Genomic DNA, 25,699 nt, shown 5'->3' with positions numbered 1-25,699 from the left:
TTAAATAGGCCTCCTTTGATAAGAATTAAAAGGCTGGAAAAAAATGGATTCATTAATGATTAATAAGTTGTTTACAAATGCTTTGTAGCATTGCAAGGGTGTGATAAAATACCCGACTGTAAAATTAAAGTTATTTTTTTTTTGTACATTACTTTTCAAACCAATATAACCAAGAACTGTAAACTAAACAAACAATAAGGAAAGAGTGTCATAATATAAACACTTAGAATGCATTAAATATCACAAAAATGATTAATATGCTTATCATCATGGGTGAATTACTCTCTGGAAAATGACTGCAGATTACCTGGACCACATTATATTATTATTATATTAGTTATCTTTATATATTTAACTACCTTTTAGCATTTATTAATGGTTTACCAAAGGGTAAAACTGCATTATTACCACGTAGAAATTAAACAAATTTTCAAAACCTGGCAGTTTTTCTCTAATATAATACATAACTCAAATATTTGACTGGATTTTTGTATGGAGAATAGAATAAACAATTACTTGCTTAATTAAACACTTATTTATTAAATTTTTCATCACTGTTTAATCATTTAGATGAAACAAATACTACAGGGAAAACAATTTACCCCCACTCTGAAAAGGCCTTCTTTATAAAGAATTTAGAAGCTGGAAATAATGGATGTATTGATGGTTAATAGGTTGTTTAAACATGCTTTGCAACATTGCCCGGTTGTGAAAAATACCATGACTGATTTTGGACCTTACAATAATAAATGTTTCTGTTTTGTAAAGCATTTTGCAAAACCAATATCACAAAGTGCTTTAAACTTAAACAATGACCGAATCATCACATAAACATGTAAAATGTATTAATTATTATTGAAGTTATTGACATGCTAATCAATATAGGTAAATTACTTTCTGGAAAATGGCTGCAGATGATATGGACCGCAAAATATTTATTAACAACTTATTTGGCATTTATAAATCGATTACCAAAAGTTATAACTGCATTATCCACAAATAGAAGTTTCACAACCTGGCCACCTACAACAGTTTCTTTTTCAAATCAATGGCTAATTATTAATCTATAAAGTAATAGTAAATTAATAATAAATCAATCAATTATTTACCGGCCCATTTTGTTTATATTTATAAATCAATCTTTTAGTCTACAGCACAAATTTTTTTCTAGTCCTACATTTTCAAACACATCATCTAAAAACAGGCCCAACATTTCACAGTGAGAAAGTCAAAAATGGAAAAAATCAAACATAATATCATTATTTAGTCAGATTTATTACATAACTATTTGTAATCTCCACATTAAAATCCACCAGAGGGATCGCTGTTGAGTCTAATTGGCCATAAGGCATAATATGCTAACTCCAACCTGTCACTCTCTGTGGCCACACGCTCTTCTCAGATCATCTCCAGCTTGACTCAGCAGTTATTTAGTCTGCCACCTCTTCCAGCTGGACTGCTAAGGCTTCCTCTTGGAGAATGTGTTTGTTTTTCATGCTGTGCTGCAGCTCCCGTCTGGTGTTCAACACTGCAGTCTGAAGGGTTGCAATCTCAGCTGACAGCTCTATTACTGTAATAATGACAGAAAAATTGGAGATAAAATGAAGGAATAAGGAAAAGGATTTACCAGTAGTACATTAAGAGCTATGTTAGAGGTTTCATCTTTCACACATGCATAACAATACCACTGTCATCAATGAAATGACAATGTTTGCCCCTCTATTATGTAAATGTCTTTCATAAATACCTAGGTTAAAATTCACATTCATGCCATTATATTTTGGGAAAATTAACACAGGACTTAAAAGAATTAGAGATAAATACATGTTAAGAACCATGTTAATTGTAAGATATATATATATATATTTGGGCCTGAGAATAGAAAACATTTTCTCTGTTTCTTGGCTATATGCTAAAGTAAACACACATAAGCAGAGAAAATGTTTGATTGCTTTAAATCAAAGCCAAAACAAAGTAAAGACTCTTTTAGAAATGTAACATCATACCTTGCTTGAATGATGACTGTGCTTGTTTAAGAGATTGTGGCACCAGAATCCCAAACCACTTCAGTGGATCTTGGTGAGGATTCTGGTCAGTTTTTCTGACTGGAGTCACTTCAGAAATTTCCTCTCTGCTTGTGTCTTTACTTGTCTCTTTCTCTGAGGTATCCTTTTTTGGTTTGATTCTTCTCCTGACACCTATAAGAAAAAAAAGTAAAATTTTAATAAGTCAAAAATGTGTGCCTTTTTGGTAAATGCAAACAAGGACTCTGGCACTTACCTTCTTCTTGAGGTCCAATATCCTCTATTGACTTGGCATCTTTTCCATCCTCATTACTGCACTTTTGTTTGACACTTTCTGTGCAGAAATTCACTTCACCATTGTCCAGTGTTCTGTAACACACAACTCAAAGACATGAATACTGACAGTTGTTTAATTCCAGTGAACATTATCTATTTATTCAGTTAAATGTGTCTAATTCCTCACCTAGCATGAACACAGACTAGGGGCTCTATCTCATTTGCATACTGAAGTGAAGAGACGTGTTTGTTTCCCATCGAATATCGGGCCTTGGACATGGAGAACCATCCCTGTGGGAACATGCAATGGCAACAACTTAGTAAATATAAATGCTGAAGTGGGAGAAGAATACACAGGATAAAAAAATGAGCCTTCAAACGTGAAAAAGAGGCTTACAGGCCCAACGCAAAGCAAGACAAATTTATTTATATAGCACATTTTATACCCAGAGGCAACCCAACCCAAATTGTATTACAGATTAGTTGAGTCAAGTCAAAGCTTATTATAGCCCAACAACAAAGCATGCCCCAAAGGGCTGTACCAATAATAATTTCAATTCAATTTCAATTTTATCTATCACAAATCACAATTTGCCCCTGACGGTTTAACAGCATACGACATCCCTCTGTCCTTGGAACCTCACAGCGGTTATCAAAAAACCCCAAATAAACCCATTTAACAGGGGGAAAAATAGTAGAAGCCTCAGGAAGAGCAACTAAGGAGGGATCCCTCTTCAAGAACAGATAGACATGCAATAAATGTTGTGCGCAAAGAGCAGATCAGCATAATAAAATTATAGATAATTACACATAAAAATGTATAGAGGCGAGCTGAACTACAAACAAAGAATTACAAACATAATATTTGACATATACTGTATGAATAAAACAGTAATGAGTGGCATCCGTAAAGTATGCTAAATAGGGTACAGAGTGAGAAAACACATACACAAAACACATACAGAAATGTGCAATATACATATGTATCCATGAGCACTTAGACTGAATATAGGTTGCAAAACTGTGGTTTGGCATTTAGGGCAGACAAAGGGGGTGTACTTTATTTATCAGATCAGGAGAGTCTCTTTTTCATATCATGACCCCACATGGAGCTACAAATATTTTTCCTTGACCCTCCCTGATTTGGCGGGGGGAAATTCAGGGCCCCCCCCAACCCCCAAATAACCATATTTTGCTTTTTTTTGATGTGAAAAGGTGTGGTTTTTTTTTTTTTTTTTTTTTTTTACAGAAAATATGTCTGTCAAATCCACTTGCAGGTTTTGGGGTTCAGAGCAAATTTGAAATAAACACAAAATATGGACATGTTAAGTTTAATGTCCCTCCCATATGCCAAATCAAAAAACAAAACCAACCCCTAGTGCCTGATAAATTATTTGGAATGCCTCCCCTGTTTTACACCACCCTCCCCCACACCCCCTCTCATAAATAACGAACAGTCCCTACATGAGGTTGAAAGTTAATGCGAAGCAATGAGTTTAGAGTTTACTTTTGAAACGAGCTGACAGAGCTAGACTCTACAATTTGAGTAGGAGGATGATTCCAGCATTGAACAAGATTAAAAACAACACTGTCACAGAGGGACTTCTAACCACAGTGGCTGATGCAAATAAGCCCTTTCTACCTCCAGAATGGGATTTGTCCATTCTAGGCTACTGTAGAAATATGGCAATTTAACAACACTGACTCCATGGATGGGGACCTGCTCCCTATGTAGATAATAAATGGCTCATTCTTAGTTACCGAAAACACAACAAATCTTATTGTCTGGTGATTATACACTCAAAAAACCCCACTTCTTTTATGATATTCCTTTTCTGACAATACTATGTGTATCTAAATCCTACACACTGGATCTTTAGAAGACAAAGTGTAATGTGAACATTAACTAACATTTGAGGACAAACATTTGAATGAAAATGTAGGCAAAATTGATGTTGGTTGCTTTATGCTGCGACTGACAATTATATTAATTCGACAATTATGTTCTCAAGTACTGTCAATCATTGGGTTGGTAATATGTTAATATGTCGAAAATATTGCCCATCACATTTCCAAGGGCCCAACAATACAAAACCCAAAGATATTCATTTTACTTAACTACTACTACTACTACTACCACTAATACTAATACTGCTATTACTATGGCAGACTAAAACTAGTAGTTTTTGACATACCGTTGACATATTGAGGTTTCAAATCGATTTAAAAAAGGATTACACCCTAAAATCGCAGATATTTAAACAGAGATAGATTTCTGCGATTGGCAAGCTTGCTTTGAACAAATTACAAGTAAACTCTGCGTGTTTTTCTGAGTGCTACCTGCTCTATGAGAGAATTGAGAGTGGCTCGTTTCTCCTCCAGTAACTCCAACTGGTCCATGAAACGGAGCAGATTTTCGTCCAGTGACAAAGAAGACTCTTTTAATTCCGACACACCCATGTCGATGTTTTTATTATTCCTCAAGTGCTCTCTCACACAGTCTTTAGCTCCGTCGTTTCTACTAGAAATCAGCCATCCGATGCTAAAATGGACCGCACTGATCCGCCTTCAATTCGCGTTTACTACTTCCGTGTAGCATCATGTGACTCAAGATGTCACGTGATTAACATCATGTGCCCTTAAAACTATATGGGAGACGAAAAAATGCTACATAAATTAATATGCTGGAATGAATGAATGAATAATATCGAAATAAATATATAAATGCAGAAACAAAAGAAGTTTGATAAAATGCGGGACACAAATGTCTTAAATTTATTCCCACATTTCTGTAATTCTGTGTGTCTATGTTAATGACATAAAGGACTTCAGGGGGCTTTTATGTCACTTTATGTAACTATTTAGCCTTGCATAGTTTATTGCTTTAAATAACCTACACGACCAACAGTTCATCCTGTTTGCTAACTATTATCACCTTTAAAAGTAGACCCGTATCTAATATTATCGAAAAAAAAAAATTTATTAATCTAAAAAAAAAAAAGTTCATATTTGCATTAAGAGCCAGGAGGTAATGTGAAAATATTAAATTCTAATCGACGCAAAAGCGTACTTCCCATACCGGGAGTCGAACCCGGGCCGCCTGGGTGAAAACCAGGAATCCTAACCGCTAGACCATATGGGACTGTTATAATATTTCATGACGTCACTTGTTTAAGTACTATGTCCACGTATTTCAGGTGAGAATTATATTCTTTTATACATATATATACTGAAGATTGTTCTAAAAACACAGTTTAGCGACACTGTACTGTAGCCTCGATGTAAATTTGGTGAAACAAGGTAATGATAACATTGGACTAAGTTAAGTGCAGCAGTCAGGGGTGGAAGACGTAACGTTACTCATATAGACAGACCATTACTCAGACAAGTAAGTGATACTTAGGTAAAGCTCAGCAGAGTAAGCTATCAGAGAAGTGTGGAGTCAAAATTACTGTTTCAATGGTGGCTTCCAAAATGTAGTTTAGTGAAGTATAAAGCAGCATAAAAACAAGTATAGTAAAGTTACTTAAGTAAATACATTAAGCTTTGCATTCCACCCCAGGCAGCAAGTTTCAAACAACATTTAACACACATAAAGGTAAGACGCTTAAGGCTACCTTTATTTCGTACCTTGCTAACTTCTGGCTAAATATGCTATAACTTAGCTTAACTGTTAGCTAGTTTTGCTTATATTAAGATAAAGTTTTCGTGTAACTTGTCCTTAACTAACTTAAAGTTTAATGTTACAGGTAACGTGAAGACGTCGAATAATAGCAGAAACAAACTCCCAAAAAACTACTCTCTTAAAAAAATCCCGCTAATTTAACGTAAGTCGCTGATGTAACAGACATATTAGCATGCAATCGGACTAACCGTTGTTTTTATTTAGAAGTCCCGGTGAATCTGTAGAGCGCCAGTTTAAACAGGTTTTTATGGTTAATTGACTACAGATTGCTTTTCCCAAAGACAGAATAATGACTCACCACTCTACGTCAATTTATAAAGCCTACTGTTCCCTCTGTGCACATGACTCCCAGTAGCTCGCCGTGATCGTATAGTGGTTAGTACTCTGCGTTGTGGCCGCAGCAACCCCGGTTCGAATCCGGGTCACGGCAGGGATTAATTCCCTGACACGGCATGGGAGTGTCTTTTTTTTCCCCCCTCGACACGAAGACATTATACCAAGAACACCGTGACTGTTTTGCGTAGAATAATAATAATCATAATGTGTATGTAGAGAAAAAAAATAAGATAATATTTTATTTATCCCACACGCATTGTAACAGCTAAAGAGTCAGAAGCAAGGCGGATTGAATGCTTAAAATGGTTTTGAAAAAAACATATCAGATAAAATAAAAATAAAATACAATCTATAAGTGTAGTTAAATGTCGAGAAGGTCATTCTGTCAGGTACAAATATCTATCAGAATGTATTACTTCCACTATAAATGTATTTACATGTGGCGTAAATCATTCTGTCAGGTGCAGGAGTCATTCTGTCGCATAAAAATATCCTTCAGATCCAACTGCTTTCTATATGAATGTGGTTAAATGTGGCGTAGGTCATTCGGTCAGATGCAAATATGTATAATAATGTACTACGTCCTGTATAGACGTAGTTATAGGTGGAGTAGGTCATCCTGTCAGGTAGAGTAGGTGATTCTGTCAGGTATGAATATCTATAAGAATTTACAACTATCTATAGTATACACCTATCATTAATACACATTCAATAGGCCCATGTTCATGTTTAAAACATACTTGACTACTGTTTAAAATTTAAAACTCAAAAACTAAATTTTTATAAACTATTAGATTATTCAGACATTTTAGTTTTATTCCATCTGTTTAGTGTATCCTAAGGGTTTTGGCCTTATTAGTTTCTGTCTTTTCCCTTTTATTATTGGTTGTACAGTTGAATTTATTTTTAATGATTACTATATCATGAAATATATTTTACACAATGTTTATGATGAAAATCTGTAATGTACATGGTGGTTTCATTTAATACAGTTTGAGAAGAAGCATTACATTTTCCTACGCAATATCGTTAATTAAGCACTGCAATTCACGCTTCACCAACAGTGTTTTATTTTACGTAATATTTTGTAACGTTGTCCATGAACAGAGGGGACGAGCTTTTTGAGTGAGAGACAAATGTTCATTGGTCGTTGCCATCGACAACGTCCATCTTCCGAGATGACGAGCCAATCAGCGGGCCGACAGATCGCACGTACGGCTAGCTCTATGAATACGGTTGTCTGATTGGTCTTTGTAATCGCAGGTAACCGCCCCGCTGCTTTTGTGAGTTCCGCGTCTGAGCTTATCTGCACTCATATGGCATATAGACAGCAGTGGATCTCGAAAAATATTCAAAATTTTTGTGCCATCGCAGGTAAGGACAACATTCACATACATTAGTCTGCTATTGAGCTCCTTTCATAAAAATTAGGCTACCTCTAATAACTTAGTTTGTAAATTAAATGATTGACGTTTGTATACGCAGTGTAATTAGTGCACTTTCATTCATAAATTAGACTGACTTAGGGACTGCTCTTTATTTATCAGAGAGAGGGTGGTAGGTTTGTTTTTTTTTTTGTTTTGTTTGTTTATTTGTTTGTTTTTTCCCTTCCCCAAAGAGGTTACAAGGTTTTTAGGTTTTTCCCTTGAGCTTCCCCAAGTGACTGGGGGCAAATGCATGACCCTCCCTCCACCCTGAAGTACTTGTTTGATTTTTTAAAAACCTTGCCCTTTGATGTTTGAAAGTTTGAAGACGAAATCCTGGCGGTGAAAAAAGTCTTGCTTTCTTTTACTCTTATTGTGCATAATGGTTAGTTTGTGCAGACGGTTTTTGTCAGAACTTTAAAAAAGACATGTAGAGTAAAGCGAGTTTGATTAAATATGACAGTTTTAAGCTTAGATTTAGTTATGTTTTTTTCTGATGGAAGTCTTTGTCCCACATCATTTGTTTAAGGACTGTCAGAAATGTGGAAATCCATCCATAATTTATGTTTATACTAGGGATGCACAATAATATTGGCACGTCATCAGTATCAGACAATACTGGCTTAAAGTGAAATATTGCCAACATGTTGATTTCTGCCGAAATGACAAACCAGTATTTTTATGTATTGATTTTTTTAGTGACAATGTAAACATATACAAAACATCAACCCTAAATTGAAGTATTTTTTCATATTTTGCACACTGAATGAATATTATATACACTGAGAAGCATTATGTTTTTTTGTCTCCATCTACTGGCCTTCATGATAAGAATATGCATAATATATTGTTAATTCCACTAAAGAAGAGACTTGATCGCTACAAATAGGTGGAGAAAAAGAAGATATATTGATATCAGCATCGTTTATCAGTCAAATGAGTTCTTAAATGTTGGCATATTGGATTTTGGCAAAAATCAAATATTGCGCATCCCTTAGTTGTTGAAATGTAGCTAAAGAGTGTTGACTAACCTTTTTTTAAACAGATAATGGATGCCACAACAGAGACTGGAGTTCTTCATCCCTACTGGCCGCGGGACCTTTTGATTCCCACCTATGTGGCCAATGACAGATCTATGTCAGAGATTCTGGCGTTTCTGTTTTCTGTGTCTGGAGTGTTTCTGCTCGTCACCTGGCTGATCACCGGGCAGAGAGGGACCACTGGCAGGATGGGGACATGGAGACGCCTGGCTGTGTGCTGGTTTGCTTTTTGTGGTTTCATCCATGGCATCATTGAGGGTTGGTTTTCACTGTATTATGATGTTATTCCAGGAGACCAGCGCTTCCTGTCACAGCTGTGTGAGTACAAACAAGAAAAAAAGATGTTTCGGACAGTGTATAAACTGTGATGGTGCGGTCTAGACGAGTCAATATGTTTTCCTCTCACAGGGAAAGAGTACTCGAAAGGAGACAGTCGATATGTAATGTAAGTTCATGTTTGCACTTTGCTATGTTGAACCATTACATAAAAAATAAGGAACAAATCCGTAACTAATGGTATCCTGCATATTTTTTTTTTTTCTATTAGAGCGGATAACTTTACTGTTTGCATGGAGACTGTCACTGCATGGCTATGGGGACCTTTCAGCTTCTGGACTGTGTTTGCCTTCTTAACTAACAAGCCCTACAGATTTGTTCTGCAGCTCATCATTTCATTAGGTAAGATAGAGTATTTACAACAAAACTTTCTCTGTTCTTGTAAACAAGTTTTTTGGATTAAATTAATTGTCACATTTACATGATGCGCCTTCTTTTTACATAATCTGATGGCAGGTCAGCTGTATGGAGCAGTGCTTTACTTCTACACCGAGCACAGGGACGGTTATGCTCACAGCGAGTTGGGACACCCTATTTACTTCTGGTTCTACTTTGTATTCATGAACGTGCTGTGGATCATCATACCGCTGACGCTTATTGTGGATGCATGGAGACAGCTGTCAGCAGCTCAGACACACACTGATAACACAAAGTCACACAAGTCTAAGAGGAACTGAAATCAGGAAGGACTGAATGTGGGATTGTAGGACAATTACTGCAGGAGATATGAGGGAAAGGACCTGGGAAGAGCATACACTTTGTACTGTTGAAAAGCATGATGTTAAAGGATGGGGCAAAAGAAATGATTAACTGTTTTGAAGTTACATGCCTCATCTAGGGTTCAGCATGCTCTTGCATTATGTGCCTTTTAAATCTAAACACCCAATAATTGTCAGCAAACTAAGAATTTCATTTTAAAGTGTAAATTGTTCCTTGTGCATGTAACAATAAAGCTTTTGTATTTTATTGATGCTTTGTAGACCCTCAGGGGAAGGAGTAAAATAAATCTGTTTTCTCCATACCGTCTTCATTTTTTAAATATTTTGCACAATATACAGTGTTGGGAGGGTTACTTTTGAAGTGTAATAGGTAACAGACTACTAGTTACCCTGTAAAAAATGTAATGGGTAATGTAACTATTTAAGTTACTTGTTTTACAGTCTTTCTGGTAAGAATAATAATGGCTATTATAGTTTTCTTAGTATTTTCCTTTTTAAAATTATTATTTTCTTATAATCTTACATTTTTAAAAAAATAATTTTTAGATCAGTTTTTTTCCTATTATTTCAATTGAGTATGTTTAATCCACTTAAGGCATAATAAAATAGTAATCACCACTGATTACATGCTTTTACACCATTTGCAACAAAGTGTACCTCGTCATGTCCTGCTTCACCATAGTATTTTTTAATTTATAATTTACACACATGCTAATGTAGTGTAGATTTTTCAAATAAATTAACAAAATTATGGCCCCATTAATAAATTATAATAAAGCAGGTACACAGCGGAGATAACAATGGATGTTATATTGTTTTACACAGCAGAAATATGTAGAAAAGACTGACTTCTTTGTATTTAGGTTGCAGAAACCGCAGCTCGCGGAAACGCTATATTAATACGTTTCATACTGAGTATTAACTAGGAACCAATTTCGTTGAGCGTCGTTCCTTGTGAGGACATAGACACATTTCCGCTGTACATTTAATATCTATATAAAGCTGATATTTTCCCCTTTATTACACGCCGAAATAGCTCAGTTGGGAGAGCGTTAGACTGAAGATCTAAAGGTCCCTGGTTCGATCCCGGGTTTCGGCATTTTGGCACAACGCCGCGCACCCGTACACCACTGCAGATAGACCACCTCTTGTGTGGGATTAACCGGCATTAAGCCTGACACCTTGTGGTCGCCCATAGGAACTACATTTCTTTCTTAAGTGCTTATCGTGCTGCACACGAAGAAATCCACCATGATCCCATTGCTCTCTTCACTTCTCAAAACTCTAGTACTGGCCACCCTGCACTGGCTTCCTGTCTGTTTTAGGACTGATTCTAATTTTTTTTTTTTTTACTTTTTTTTTTAGAGTATGAATGGTCATGCGCCACCTTATCTAAAAAAATTACTGTATCTTCATACTCCAGTTAGAGCACTACAGTCGACTGATTAAACACTACAGTCGACTGATTAAACACTACAGTCGACTGATTAGATGCTCCTTGATCTTTCCAGAACTAGGCACAAACCCAGCAGCAACTGGCTGCTCCAACAATAGAAACCTTCATGTCGCTACTGAAGACCCACCTCTTTCATTGGCATACTGTTTGATGATTCGAGTATGAAAACTTAAATTGATTTAATCTTGTGCTGTGCCTCATCCTTTGTTGCAACGCAATTTGCTCTATAATGTTTCTTCTCTCATCTATTCCTATTGCTTCTGTATTTATCTGTTTTGTATTTTATGACTTTTAAGTGTTTTGGTCAACTCCAGTTGTTTTAAATGTGTTTTTTCAGTAAATAAAGTTGGACTTGTCTTGACTCCTGTATAAGTGCACAATTTACTCCAAAATAAGTTTTAACACATGGTTCTTACTTTGAAGTTACATTCAGGCATCTCACACACAAGCAGCATAAAGTTGGAAGAATAGCATGCATTCAAGGCTTTACCTTTGAGCTCAGTGGCTGAATGATAGGAGAAACATACAGTTGTACAGATAATATCTGATAATAAATTGCCAATATTCAATCTATTCAGCTGAACATTTTGCTGAGTCGAATTCCCAACTGTGCATTTCTCTCTTTCTCTCTATTTGCTACATCTTTAAGGGCCTTCAAAGCGGCAGGTGATTCTGGCTGTAGCTCCAGCAGTTTCCTAAATGCCTGCCGTGCCTCCTCCAGCTCATTTAACATCTGGCAGGCTTGGCCTAGCCGGTACCAGGCTTTAGCCCCACCTGGTTCCAGCTGAGAAGCTTTAGTTGCACTGGCCTTAGCCCGCTCTGGTTGGTTGAGTTTGAGCTGGCACAAGGACAGATTGGAGTGGAGCTCTGCTTTGATTGTTCTGTATTCAGCAGCTGAAGGAAGGTGCTGGGTTTTATCAGCGGTGCTTGTGTCTCTCTGCTCATCTGCTTCTGGCTCTTGTCCTTTTTGCTCCACCTCTCTCACATGGTAATGGAGAGTGATGAGAAGTTTGAGGGCTCGGCTGTAGCTGTCTGCAGCTCCCCAAACATCCCCACCTCTGAATCTCACTCCACCCCTCTCTTTGTGTGACTTTACCCGCTGCCACTTTTCACAAGGACACACCTCCCAGGATTCCTCGCCTGGTGTGAAAGCTTTGAGTTCAACTGTGGCACATATGGGCAGGTTTTCCTCAGCAGGATGGAGAACAGAGACATCTGGTCCCACTGGAGAAATCTGTATCTGAGAAGCAAAACACAGTGATTAGACTGGCTGTCTTTGTTCATCTGCTTGAATAAATAATGACCAAAGGAAACTATATGCTACTCGTAAGCCTGCAATCCATATTCACCATTTATGGCTTTCATGTCAGGTAGCACAGAAAAATTGGGAAATAATTGAGATTTGAACCATCCACATTTTCATGTTCAGATTCAGAATACTTTATTAGTCCCAGAAGGGAAATTAATTTAAATTTCAATAGTAAAATAAATAGTAAAAAATAATATGCTGTACACACTCTTACTAAGCCTTCTTTTCAACACAACAACACAACAACCTTTGGTGTTCTCTGGTAAATGTTTTATATTCTCTATCTGTCTGTCTGTACATATGTATGTGTGTGTGTGTGTGTGTGTGTGTGTGTGTGTGTGTGTGTGTGTGTGCGTGTCAGGATATTGCAAATATCATACACTCTTCACATGTGCAAAACTGAAAACCAGTCACAACAGCTTAAGGTGAATTAGATCAAAGACTTTTAAATGCTATTCAAAGTAAAATTTAAGATTAATTTTACAATAACCAAACATGAAGAACAAAAAAATATATCTGCCAAAATGTTGACTTCAACATAAAATGCATGCGCGCGCACACGCACACACACACACACACACAGAAAATGTAAACATTTCTAGAAGGAAAACAATTAAAACATGTTGTTAAAGTATCTAAAGAATGCATGGGAACCCTGATTATGATCATAATTATGGATTTGGTCAGTTTTTTTACCTCACATTTGTCTCCTGCTCTCATCTTCTCCACACATGTTTCTGTGATATCACACTGCCCCTCGCCTAGCCTCAGTGTTGTCCAGTCATCCAGTGGGACCTGCAGCACAGAGTCCTGACACCTTGAGAAGGCTGTGGCCTCTGTGACATCAGTGACTGACTGGTCAGGTTGGACTGACAGCTCAGATACTAAACGGTCTGCTTCGTCCATGTCGGCTTTCAGCCGCACTCGGACTCGGCACAGTGAACCCAACCTTGGACAGTATCTGGATGAACATGCTGGAAAAGACAAACAGACACTATTTGACCTAATGTTATTACACACTTAATGCATTTTATTATAGAAATATGTACTCAATATGAATAACTTGTATTTCGGAAGACAGCAATATAAAAGCATCGCACATGCTTCATCTCCAGAATAAGTCTGTTGACTCCCATTGTGTGTTCGCTTTAGCTGGACTTTCCAGAGGCCTCTGGGACACACTGACACCCAGGAGGTGACATCAATGCCATCATGATCACCACTGTCGGAATCCATCCCTGCATTCATAAAAAAATTAAGACAGAGGCCTAAATAAGAGATGATTATATTTTCTGTCTGGCATCAATTTGGATGCATTATCACATTCAAGGAGTGTTTCCTTAGGTACCATATAACCCTCTTTAGTGTTTGGGACTAAATTAAATAACATGTTATCTCTTTTGGGATAAACACAGGTAAAACAAACAAACAAAAAAAAAACCTCATTCACAGCTTCTGGAGAAAAGCTGGGGCACCTACAATGAGTCAGCAGCCTGAAGAAATGACATCCTACCCCACACCTGGAATCAGATAAGCTTTAAAAGAGAAACTTGAAGAATTTGATGAATACTAATACTGTGCATTTACTAAGTGTTTCATATTTAGTCGGCAGTACTCATGTTATTCTGTTTTTCCCAACTTTTTCCAAATTTCTGGTAATATACTATGCAATGAAACGTTACATTAGCAGTGGAGACACATTTTGGTTAGTTTATTTCATTATTTTGTTGAAAAAAGAAATGCTGCACTAACTGGAATTGTGATAGGAGACATATAAGAATATTTTTTTGTTTACTTTGTTATTTGTAAAAAATGGAAAAAAAAAAAACATTAGAAAACATTTGGAGGCAGACATTTTTCCTGCATTACAGAATTAAAACGTCAAGCATATACACTTGATTGCTTTTAATAGCTTTAAAGTACTTTGAGTGTGCATTGTGCAGCTGTATAATCCAAGTAAATATAAGTATCAGCTTGGAACGTATTAGCAGATACTCAATATCAAATAATGGATCAGGAGGCAAAAGAACTTGATCAGGAAACCCCTCCTTTGAAGCTGGACCTTTGATTGGACTAATATTGAGAGATTTACAATCAGTATTCAAACATCAAATGCGAAAGTAGCTCAGCTTAATAAGTATTTTAGCATCATAAGTTACCACTCAGAGTTTAGTTACAACCATATTATAACATACCATAAAACTTCAAATTTAAGCCTAGTCCTACTTAAACTCTGAGTCCCTTTTGCTAGCCTGGTGTAAATAAAGGCCTGTCTCAATTAGAGGCCTGGTCTGGTTCTTTGGATGCATTATATCAGTTGTTAGCTAAATGCTGGAGATGATATTACTTAGCTGCTTAACTCATGCATGCAAATCTGTATAAATGTTTAAACTTTTGTCAGTATGGGTATGTTTCCATACATCGTTAGCTTTGTAAGATTTTCAACAATCAGATCATTCAGTTCATTTTAATGAAACCATGTGCACCAAAGAGGACAGAAATACCAACATAGTAAAGAAAGGAGACGCAAAAAAGAGGGCTATTTTTAAAGAAGCTAAAGAAAAATGTCCAGTGAACTAAAGTTATAATTATCAGAATTAAAATTATTTTACAGAATCAGTATATATTTTTTAAAGCTTTTTTTCAGGTAATTTCTCGCTTTGTGTTTTTTTTTTCTGTTGTACTTTCTCGTTTTCGGGGGATTGTTAGTTTTGTTTGTTTGGCAAATTCTCAGGTAATTTTCTTGTTCTTTTTACAGATCTTGGTTATTTCTTATTTTGTTGCTTATCACTTTCTTTTCATGCTTTTTAATGACGATTAAATGATTTGATTGTATTTCCCATCTTTCCTGAGCAACAGTTTTACGTGAAAGGAATTAAGAATCCGACCCCTACAGACTCCTGTCCCAAATATAAGACTGATAAGTTCAATGATTTAACAAAATATTAGCCCAGGCTATTAATCGAAGTTCAGCGTTATTGTTACATTATTAAGCTAACGCTAGTTAACATTTCATACAAATCATTCAACAACACAGAGAAAGTAAAGTCAACCTTTTCAGTCGACCTTTGAAAGGGACACGTAGACTACAATATTATTTTACAAAGTGCATTTAAGTAAAGTTACCTTATGCTAGCCTTATAAAACACATCTTGTACGTTAGCTAGCTACATACAACGTTAGCTAGCATCACGGCGGCAACCCAAAGCTACTGAATATCATACATACTGAGCTTTAACGTTAACGAAGTCAAGTGCTATACTTAAGTAAGGGTTGTACCTTACCTCATACACAAGTCTAACATTAAATATTAGCTACTCCATCAACCAAAACCTAATAAACAGTCAGATGGTCAAAATATAAACAAACCGAGGCACTTCTTCTCCCTCCTCTTTTATCCGCTCTTCTTCTTCCTGTGTAATGACGTATGCGAAACCAGCCAGGTCTGCAAGCAATACCGCCACCTACTGTACGGGAGGGTACCTGTCATGTATTTCACGTCTAACCCTTTGAAAGAGTGATTGAAAAATGAAAAATTGACATATTGGTTTGATTTCTTTCTAAAACATGGGGGAAAGGCAACGAGCAACTTAACAAGGCATGCCCCTAAAAACAGCAAGGAATTAGTAACAAAAACAAACAAACAAACATGAACAAATAAAAAACAAGAAAATTACCTAAAAAGGTGGTCCAAGTAGGAGACTAAAAATGTTATAGATAATTAATTATTATTGGTTCAACAGCCAAAAGAGGGAGCACGGTGTGTTTTATTAAACGTTACCATTGTCACTATGTGTATGTTTATTGTGTTTTTTATTGTTTGTTTTTGTTTGGGTTTTATTTTGTCATGTTTGTTTGTTGTTGTTTTTTGACAATTTTCTTATAATCCTCCTCTAAAACACAACACAGTTATTTGTCTTTACTCATCAGTGACGTAGACTTCTGCCCTACATAATGTTTTGTTTTGGGCACACATTAGCAAATTTCTGCCTAAAGTCTATACAGTCTAGTACATAAAAAAATATCCAGTGTGTTTTTGAAAATGCAATGTGAATGGAATATACATGTGTTTAGTGGTTTGTTTGCATGTTAAATGATCTTCCACCACATTCAATGCAGTCTGTGTCACTGGTTCCCAACCTGGGGGTCCTGACCTGCACTAGGGGATGCCAAATCTTCACAGGGGGTTACACAGCCCTCTTCATTTTTAGGGGTTTAAAAAAACTTTAAAAAATAATAATAACAATAAAAAAACAGTGAAACTACATTTCCTTAATTCATTTTTTGGAACTAAAAAAATAACCTATATGAAACTGTTATTTTTAAAGTTTAGAATGTCATAGAAAATATAATTTTAATAAAAGTCTGACAAGATAAGGTCGGTGAAGACCTGAACACAAACTAAATTTACAGTCTTCACCCTCTGTTAAATAGTCGCATCCTTCTTTATAAAAGTATGCAGTCAAAAAAATCAGTGAGCTGATAAAATACTGACCAAGCCTCACGGAGAAGAAAACATTTGTCAACATTGTCAAACATTTAAATGAAGCTTATCAAGCATGTATGATAGTTAAAACAACAAAAACAAAATCACACAGTACAGACAAAGAATGGTATTAAAAAAGAAATCCTAAAGATATGATAATGTCATCCAAATGGCTCGTTGTACGCAAACTTCCTGCAGATATTGCATTCACTATTTGGGTTAATTGTACAGTTAATCAGCTGTTCCGCACTGTTGTTGTTGTTGTTGTTATGCACTTCAGATAAAATAAAAATATATCCATTCAGAATATGACTTTGTTTTTTCATTGAAAGAACAGGGGCACCTTAATGAAAAAGGTTGGGAACCACTGGCCTATATTGGTGGATATTTAAAAAGATGGTTGGTTGTTTTTTTAAATTGATACTTTGTGAAATATGCCGTGGTGAAGGCTTTTTGAATTTAGTGTACCACAAACTATGCGGTATTTAATATGCAGGATTGTAACACTGGGTTTAGAAAATGATTTTGTACCTAAAGCTTACACTCTCAAAAAAATTGACACACGCACAAACAAACACAGTTTACGTCACTTCTGTGTATTGACCTTTGACTTGTTCCACTCATGTTTAAGGCCTGTGTGTTAATCTGCCCTGTCAGTATGACTTAGGGCTCTATCTTTTGCACACTAGAGACCATTAGGTCTATCAGAGGAAGACCAACGTGTGTGTGTGCGTGTGTGTGTGTGTGCGTGTGTGTGTGTGTGAGACAGAGCGGAGGGTCATCTGAGACGCAATCCGTCCTCTTACATGGGGCTTGTTTGACCCTTGATGGGCATGAGACAAGGTAATAAACTAGCTGCATTAATGAGATAGTAGGAACCGTGCATGTTTGTCTATACAGAGGTGAATTTCATGGAAGGCTTCACATGTGTAAGAGTTCATGAGAAGGTTTATTAAGCACTGTGTGTATCCTTACAAGGAATCACTACTCTGCCATAGAATGAAAACTACCACAAAGAAAATCTCATCAGGAAAAAATTAATAATGAGTTCACTGATAATGATGTTTTTTGAAAGGCTCTTTTCCACAGACTAACTGCTGTGAAAGCTGTGACAGGATTTTTTTTGCAGGCTGCCACTCCCTGTAATGGCAGTGCTATTAAAATTAGAATTGCTCAGGTGGTCTATTATAGGTCATGTGTTCCCATTATGTCAAGAGGTGGCAGTATTTAACCATGATCTAAAGTTGCTGTTGTGACTCCTAAAGCAATCTGCTGCTTAAAGAGGAAAGCATTCGCAGGTCTGATGATTTTTATGGTCACAGCTCGCTAAATGATCAGAAAAAGAAGTATGTAATGTTACAATACCAATACCAGTATACGAATCCAATACTGCCTAAAATGCTGGATGGTTATCAGCAAGTCAACAAGTCCATGCACTGATATGATACCACATTATTTGTTTCGAAACATTAAAGTATTTCACTCCTGGATAAACAGCAGTTTTCCCCTAAATCAATTGGTCTTTGCCACTCTTAAACAACAGCCTACACAGAAGGTATTGCATTTCTTAAAAATACAGCATTGGTCAGGCTAAGTTATACTATGCAGTATTTTCCTCAAAAACAAGGCATAGACTCATACAGAAATAATCCTTCTCAATCATCATCTACAGAGACTCTGTCCTCTGCCTGTATGTTCTTATTTTCTGTGTTTGGGGCGTGTGTGGCCCCATAGCACTCAGGTGAGGTTGGAGCATTATAAAAACGTAGTGACCAGGTAACAGACTTTAAGCAGCAGGTATCTAAGACACAGAGCCCCAAAAAAACACAAATATAGTGAGGCAAGACAGCAAACAAGAGTGAGTCCGGGATTGGCTTTTATTTTCACTTGTGAGCATGTTTGCAAACAGTAACCCACAATCCTGTATAATATACTTTTAAGAGTTGGCAGAAACATTGTGATACTAAAATAGAGAGAGCAACATTTCCTTCTACAATGTAGCACGTATGAAGATACTAAAACAAAGTCCTTTACAAAAATGACTTGTAATCTCCAAGATTTTGATACACTCTCTGACCAGATTAAAATGCATCATTTACTCGGAGAGAAAACAGTGTCAGTGCTACAGAGGCAGCAAGATGTGGCAATGCATGTCACAAAGACAACAACACAACAACACGTAACAGCTGGAGTTCACAGTGCACACTCAGCCCTTTTTATTTATTACTCTGACTTTACTTTTTACTTTACTTACTTTATTACTAATTTCAAATGAATATATTGTTGTTAACTGTTTCTTTGTTGAAATGTATATATTTACAGTGTAGACAGAGAGACACAGAGAGAGAGTAGGCAGAGACAGATGAGATAGATAGATATATAGATATATATACATAGAGAGAAATAGATATTATGTGTATATGTAATGAATGAATGTATGCGTAATATGATTTTTTTGTTTTTTTTTCTGAACTCGTTCGGCAATAACATTTTATGTTATGTTATGTTATTATCACGTTAATTCTAATAAAGCTATCTGAATAGAATTGAAAACAAAGCAGACTATATAATAAAACAGAAAAGCAGCGAAACATCTTTCAGGTATCAAGGCCTTCTCAGTAACCATCTTTGTCACCATGTTCATCTTACATAAAAGAAAGTCTCTTTGTAGAGACTCCACCAAGAACAACCAGGTAAAGAGGAAGAAAGCTGGTAAAGAGGAAGAAAGCTGCAGCGATAAACAACCTTAAATGTGAATAACATGCAGTTCTCTATACTGAGTGAATCAGCTGCAGTCCCTCATATGAATAAACATGCACAAAGACAGTGACAACAAAGAAACTGCATTTCAATGGGCACTCTATGAGGAACCAGTAATTGTGTGATGGTCAGTTATGTATATTTGAACCTGTATTTTAGACATGAGCCTATATAATTTCACAACAGAGAAATAATCAGAATCAGGATCTGGATGCTCTAGATCATACTTTGACTGCCACAGACTCTGTATAAATATGCACTGAAACCTGCTGCCGACTGTTTTTTGATTGTTTTTTCATTATTTACTGTAAGAACAGAAGTTTTCAGTAGGGGTCCCTGTCTTCTCAGCAATATATACATAACATAACTTGGCCAGGTACAGGACATAAACGGTGCAATGTAGTCAGACCACTGGCTGGGTGACATAACCCAATTTCAGTTATTTTGTAATATGAGATTTTTGAAACGTTCATAAACTCTAGCAGATTTGCAACATGTTATGCTTGTAGCAAACAGTTACTCCTAAATGTACTGCACACACATGCACTCAGCTGTAGTCAAAAACGGAGAAAAAGAAAAGGGAAAAATATATTCATGAGGAGTGAATAAATGAGGATATAAGGCTGGTTCTCCACAATGTTTTATTGCTGCTGCTAATGAAACAATTTGCAACGCCTGATATTTTTTTATATGGACATAGGCATAAAAAATATATGACTTTTGACTTTTTTGTTTGTTTGTTGATGGCAAAAGAGGTCAATTAAAATCAATATAAAAGTTTATCAATGTTTGGGGTTTTTTTTTTTGAGAAACTTACTATGTTACGCTTTTTAAAAATTCTTTAGCTTTTTGTTTGAACAATGATAAAAATTTGCAGACACTTAAAAACAATGCAACTGACTGCGCAACTGCCACAAAGTGCTTATATTTCACAATTGTACTGCATTTCAAATGAAAAATTTAAATGACATCTCTTGAGTCACGGTTCCAGCTCAAGGCAAATTAGATGAAAGACTTCTTAAGACCCTTTAAGGGTCACTTGGAATAAAATTTAAGACAAATTTTCAAACAAACAAACAAAAAAAATGAACATGAGGCAACATAAAGTACTTATGGCTGGGACAATTTTGCCCAAATATTTACTGTAACATAAAACATGTTTTTTTTTTTTTTGTCTCATGAAAGGAAACAAAGGTAAAACAGAACTGGGAAATACCTGGTATTTGTTACATTTGCTATCCTGATCTGTGTTACGTTAATTGCATTAGGGTTAGGGACATTAGGGTAAATTCTTAAGAACAAGTTACCAGTTATTTTGGGATTATACAATGCAAAAAGATCAATGAAATCCTACTTTCCATGTCTAAGCATTTTAAAGACTTTTGAAAGATCAGTTTAAGACATTTTAATACTTATTTTCAGATGAATAATTTCAATGCTTTTTAAGACTTTTTAAGGATCTGCTGGGACCCCTTTTGGAATTTTACCAAAAATGGCTAAATGAACTTGAACTTAAAAATACTTTTTACTGCTATTTAGGGTGGTTGTGATACATAGGTATTGACAATAACAGGGATATTTGGAAATGAATATTGATATTGTGTTAATAATATACATACAATACTGTCATGTACATAAATCTGTGCCTCTTTAATTATTTCTGTCCTTCAGTTCTCACTTTGTCTCCCTCTCCCAACACCTTCTGGGTGCCTTTTATAGTCGATTAAGTGTAATTGGTCTTCTTGCACACTTCCACCTACCTCCACTCAGATTTTGACTTTAAGTCGTTTGCCAAAAATGAGGCAAAACACACAATAATCAAAGTTAAAGATGAATTTGACTAACAGCACTATATTTTTTTTGTTTGTATGGACCTCTACTGTGTTTGAGAAGAGCCAAAGACAAATTTAAACTGAGGTGGACAATAAAGTCTATCTAGTCCAATCTTATTTCAACTTTTCAATAGAAATTATTTTAATGCCGTTATTGTGAAATCTTTTGGTGTAGTGAAAATCTGATCTGATCGTGCCAGCGCTTCTGCCGTTATACATTTTCTAGAACAAACGCAAGCAAAGACCGTCTGTGTGCAGCCCTCCTTTTTCGAGTCTTCCCACCATTTCTCTCCATAACTCTCTAACATTTTCCCTCTTACTCACACACAAACCAGAACCTCCACTTCTTAAATCCTCCTCCATGTGTTACCCATATCATCTCTTTCTCCTCTGCTTCTCCCATCTACCCTCTTCTTCAACCCCCTTCACCTTCCTCTTGGCTCCCTCTGACTTCCCAGCTGGCCTCTTGTGAAACATCCCAGTGGGTAAGTTCAGAAGCATGTATCCCAGGGCTCATGGACTGTTCAATGTTCGCCAGAAGGGCGTTGCACCTTGCCAGCGGTCGGGTCCAACATGCGTCATTCGGGGAAAAGGTGGAGTATGACAGGTGAACAGAAAAAGAGAAATGATCCAGATCGAAGAAGAGGAGATAAACGATCAGAACAAAGGAAACAATGTTTTACAGATAGATGGAAGGATGGATGGATGGACGTGGATTTGGGTGGAGACTTTTCCCACGAGGATAAAGATGGACCGACCACCAGCAGGATCACACAGCGGAACTAACCGAGAATGTCAATCCCATCACAGAGGCTATCAACACAATGTACTGGCTGAGAGAAAGAGAGAAGGAGAGAGAAGGTGATAAACTGATAGATTTTCCATTTAATCTATGACAAAGATCGATCTATCTATCTATCTATCTATCTATCTATCTATCTATCTATCTTCCATGTACGAGCAGACAGAAGGCTACTTTGAAGACAAACTTATTTCCCCACCACAAACGGTAAACACTGAAGCTTGTCTAACATTCTGCCTGTGTTTGTGTTTGTTTTTTCCTCATTAAAACGGCGGCCAGCTCGCCTGTAATCCCTCCATCACACATTCCCTAACGCTCTCATACACACATGCACAACCTCCACGACCTTGGCCGGCCAGAGGCTAACTCGTAAACAGATCGGGCCACACGACGGGGTGTTTATCCCTCACAGTGAGAGGGACCACTGCACATAACGTTGTCCATGCATGTAGGGGCGAGTGCATCGAGCACTTTAACTGTAGCTCGTTTTACTCCCTGGGCTGTTTGTTGTTTATAGTGAAAGACACTGACAACAGTCTCAGACTTCACTATGTAAACTCAGTGTGAAGGCAGAGGCTTTCTTCTAAGTGGTTCCCACACTCAGCATTTAGGAGATTAGACAGACAGATAAACTATAGGATGGTCGTACCTCGTTAAGGCTCTTTTAATCAGACTGCATTCAAAAATTAAATGTTAGATTTGAACTGAGGAAAATCAAACCAAAACCTAAAGCAACAGCTTACATTAAACATCTGAATTACGCCACCATGTAATGATTGCAATACTGTTTCAACTGCAAAACTGCACAATAAAATAATTCAACTGCACAACACTCTCTTATGTAATTCCAACATATTCTACTGTAGTATTTCTGTTTTGCACACTTGTAGTATGATGCATGGATTAGTACATATTTCTTATATTTCTTGTGCACTTATCTGCACATATTTCACATATATTTATTTCTACTTCATATACAACTTATCTCTTCTTAGATTTTTCTGTTTTCTTTCTGATAAGGAGAGGGAAGAGAAGGTGGACTATTGCACGAAAGGTTTCTTGTAGTTACTAATAACTCGCACGCCGCAGATCAGGTTGCATCGTGGCTCGGACATACCTTTTGCATTAAACATCTGTGCACAGCTGCAGTCCTGCAGACTTGGTTCTATTCATAGCACAATTGACAGTCCGTGTCACCTAACGGAAAGCAAACAGGAGGGCCGGGAGGTGGGCTTACTGTTCGACTACAGAATAAAGTTGAAACTAAATGATGCTGCTGGGCCTGAAGCGAATGTCTATCAAACACCCAACTTAAAATTAACTTCACCTTGGTAAGGCAAATGTGGCTGATGTGACAGCAGTGTTTTGGACTGGACTGGAGTTTGGAACAAGCAACTGGAACATGCACACTGTGTGCTTGCTATTCCGACAGTCTGTACGGTCACAAAAAAATGGGTTGCACATGGACAACAATTGTGAACTTGGGTGGATGATGACATTTGCACAGACTAAGGCAGACCCTTGCAGACATGTGGATGTACTGTGAGTGGGCCTTTACTAGATGCAAGGCCAGTGCTTCGCTATAGTTTTTTGCTTTAAGTGGGGGTCAGTGATTTTGCTGGGGACACTAGCCTCATCAGTGTCTCACAGTTGCCATCTCCTTTTAGTTTCCTTCACCAGTTTATTGAAAAAAGAGCATTCAAAAAATGATTTTGACATCGAATACCATGGCAATGTATTTAGAAGCAAAGTATTCAGCTAAACCCACATGTACTATATACTGTAGCATAATGCCCTTTTTTTGCGTACTTTAACGGCAGGTGTAACCTTTTCCAGTCCCCCCTCCCCAAGAAAAAATAATTGCTATACTCTACCAATGAGCGTTCAGTCCAAAGGAGTTTGATTTATCGAGGTTTTCAGGTCAAGTGGGGATCAAGGCTGATCCTGTGGCTGATTAGAGCCACTGAAACAATAGGGTCAAGAGAGACAGATGAAAAGTTATCACTCTACCAACACGTATGACATATTGTATCCATAACTGTCTTGTGGACATTGCATTTAGGCTGATCAATTAAAAAAAACAAAGCCTGTCTTAGTGCATGGCCTTGTAATTCACACTGATTTGCCAGCAGTTGCACAAGCAGTGAAATATGACTTTTCTCTTCCATTAGCAGTGATGGAGCAGAGTCTGCCAGGTCAGGGCCATTCATCTACATTATAATGTCATGATGAGATCCCTCCAACTGCAAAGGGAAAAAAAAACACGCTCCCAGTTTAACTCCCAGGGTAACAAGACATCATAGTATTGCATCCTTATGTGGCGGATGCACAAAGACCGCACATTTCAGTCACGCTCTCCTGAAAGTGTTAATGTGACTGCTATTAAAAACTATGTGATTGATGTTTTTTTCTAGGACACAGAGGGAGCATTAATGATGTCACTGCTCACACATCAGTGCTAAAGCTACCATGGACAATACCTCTAATCTCCTTTATAGTTTTCTGGATGAACATGGTTGCACTTTTAACAACAGACCGTAGGCCAGTGATACTCAACTTATAACCCACGGGCCAAGTCTGGCCCTGACAGGGTGCAGGGTGGCCCCCCAAATCACAGTAATAATTATGTGATTCACACTGGGAAATGTTTTTGTACTTTTCAAATACATAAGGTGCCACAGTGCATAAAACAGCATCAAAATAGAGCTTGTTCATCAAAAGAACAGTACCAGTGGAGGATCCTCATCACCCCCTGACAGAGGTCCTTGCTAAGCTCCAAATGTCCTGATATCCAAATGTCCTGAAATCCTTGAAATATCCTAAATCCCCCAGAAATCTCCTAAAATCCTAGAAAGAACCCTAAAATCCTAGAAATGTCTTTTAAAATTCTAGAAATGTCCTTAAATCCTAGAAGCATGTATGGGTCTGCTGCAACTGGCCAATAACCCTCTGTTATTTTGTAAAAGTGGCCCCCAAGCAAAGCATGTTGAGTATCCCTGCTGTAGGCGACAAGTTCATTGTCAAACGTGGGGACGCCCTCCCAGTCTAATGTGTAATTTGTGTTTTGATTTGGTGTCTTGTAAAACATTATATCTTCTGTGCCTTCAGGTAAGCTTGAGTACGTATGTTCGTTAAAATGCTGTTTGACATACGGTTTAATTTGGCCTTTTTCCTCCATTTCCTTCATTCATACTTTCTATTTTTTAAAATAGTA

At 37.0% G+C, this 25,699-nt stretch overlaps 3 protein-coding genes and 3 non-coding genes across 8 annotated transcripts; 3 read left to right on the top strand and 3 right to left on the bottom strand.

The window, feature by feature from the left end:
• Nucleotides 1-520: 520 nt before the first annotated feature.
• On the bottom strand, nucleotides 521-8,856 carry ccdc115 (coiled-coil domain containing 115). 2 transcript variants are annotated; one of them, XM_042492416.1, is made up of 5 exons: nucleotides 8,777-8,856; nucleotides 2,488-2,591; nucleotides 2,281-2,393; nucleotides 2,007-2,198; nucleotides 521-1,570 (listed from the first exon to the last, which is right to left on the bottom strand). In XM_042492416.1, exons 2-5 carry the CDS (start codon nucleotides 2,577-2,579, stop codon nucleotides 1,431-1,433), a joined length of 537 nt encoding a protein of 178 aa, XP_042348350.1. In that variant the 5' UTR covers nucleotides 2,580-2,591; nucleotides 8,777-8,856; the 3' UTR covers nucleotides 521-1,430. The 2 variants fall into 2 exon arrangements, with proteins under 2 accessions (XP_042348350.1, XP_042348349.1); XM_042492415.1 differs by lacking the exon at nucleotides 8,777-8,856 and adding an exon at nucleotides 4,641-4,884.
• On the bottom strand, nucleotides 5,371-5,442 carry trnae-uuc. The gene has a single exon. It is a non-coding gene; the product is annotated as a tRNA-Glu (tRNA).
• Nucleotides 6,344-6,415, top strand: trnah-gug. The gene has a single exon. It is a non-coding gene; the product is annotated as a tRNA-His (tRNA).
• LOC121947381 (EBP cholestenol delta-isomerase) lies at nucleotides 7,609-10,140 on the top strand. The gene is made up of 5 exons (XM_042492414.1): nucleotides 7,609-7,695; nucleotides 8,791-9,103; nucleotides 9,194-9,230; nucleotides 9,333-9,463; nucleotides 9,578-10,140. Exons 2-5 carry the CDS (start codon nucleotides 8,794-8,796, stop codon nucleotides 9,796-9,798), a joined length of 699 nt encoding a protein of 232 aa, XP_042348348.1. The 5' UTR covers nucleotides 7,609-7,695; nucleotides 8,791-8,793; the 3' UTR covers nucleotides 9,799-10,140.
• Nucleotides 10,141-10,866: 726 nt separating this feature from the next.
• On the top strand, nucleotides 10,867-10,939 carry trnaf-gaa. The gene has a single exon. It is a non-coding gene; the product is annotated as a tRNA-Phe (tRNA).
• A 719-nt stretch (nucleotides 10,940-11,658) lies between these two features.
• fkbpl (FKBP prolyl isomerase like) lies at nucleotides 11,659-16,007 on the bottom strand. 2 transcript variants are annotated; one of them, XM_042492406.1, is made up of 4 exons: nucleotides 15,975-16,007; nucleotides 13,706-13,843; nucleotides 13,302-13,579; nucleotides 11,659-12,536 (listed from the first exon to the last, which is right to left on the bottom strand). In XM_042492406.1, exons 2-4 carry the CDS (start codon nucleotides 13,839-13,841, stop codon nucleotides 11,871-11,873), a joined length of 1,080 nt encoding a protein of 359 aa, XP_042348340.1. In that variant the 5' UTR covers nucleotides 13,842-13,843; nucleotides 15,975-16,007; the 3' UTR covers nucleotides 11,659-11,870. The 2 variants fall into 2 exon arrangements, with proteins under 2 accessions (XP_042348340.1, XP_042348338.1); XM_042492404.1 differs by having other exon boundaries at nucleotides 15,890-15,985.
• Nucleotides 16,008-25,699: the final 9,692 nt, after the last annotated feature.

The sequence above is a fragment of the Plectropomus leopardus genome, chromosome 8 (genome assembly GCF_008729295.1).
Source record: "Plectropomus leopardus isolate mb chromosome 8, YSFRI_Pleo_2.0, whole genome shotgun sequence".
Taxonomy (NCBI): domain Eukaryota; kingdom Metazoa; phylum Chordata; class Actinopteri; order Perciformes; family Serranidae; genus Plectropomus; species Plectropomus leopardus.
The sequence above is the reverse complement of the archived record's forward strand: the minus strand, read 5'-3'. Positions and strand labels throughout refer to the sequence as shown.

Bases quoted from the DNA above. Each gene is read 5' to 3' on its own strand.
- ccdc115 (XM_042492415.1), bottom strand. From the start codon at position 4,760: ATGGGTGTGTCGGAATTAAAAGAGTCTTCTTTGTCACTGGACGAAAAT. The intron at 2,394-2,487 runs GTGAGGAATTAG...TGTGTGTTACAG, and splicing joins CTAGTCTGTGTTCATGCTAG to AACACTGGACAATGGTGAAG. The intron at 2,199-2,280 runs GTAAGTGCCAGA...TTTTTCTTATAG, and splicing joins TATTGGACCTCAAGAAGAAG to GTGTCAGGAGAAGAATCAAA.
- LOC121947381 (XM_042492414.1), top strand. From the start codon at position 8,794: ATGGATGCCACAACAGAGACTGGAGTTCTTCATCCCTACTGGCCGCGG. The intron at 9,104-9,193 runs GTGAGTACAAAC...TTCCTCTCACAG, and splicing joins GCGCTTCCTGTCACAGCTGT to GGAAAGAGTACTCGAAAGGA. The intron at 9,464-9,577 runs GTAAGATAGAGT...ATCTGATGGCAG, and splicing joins GCAGCTCATCATTTCATTAG to GTCAGCTGTATGGAGCAGTG.
- fkbpl (XM_042492406.1), bottom strand. From the start codon at position 13,841: ATGGATTCCGACAGTGGTGATCATGATGGCATTGATGTCACCTCCTGG. The intron at 13,580-13,705 runs GTGCGATGCTTT...TGTCTTTTCCAG, and splicing joins TTATTCTGGAGATGAAGCAT to CATGTTCATCCAGATACTGT. The intron at 12,537-13,301 runs GTAAAAAAACTG...TTTGCTTCTCAG, and splicing joins GAGCAGGAGACAAATGTGAG to ATACAGATTTCTCCAGTGGG.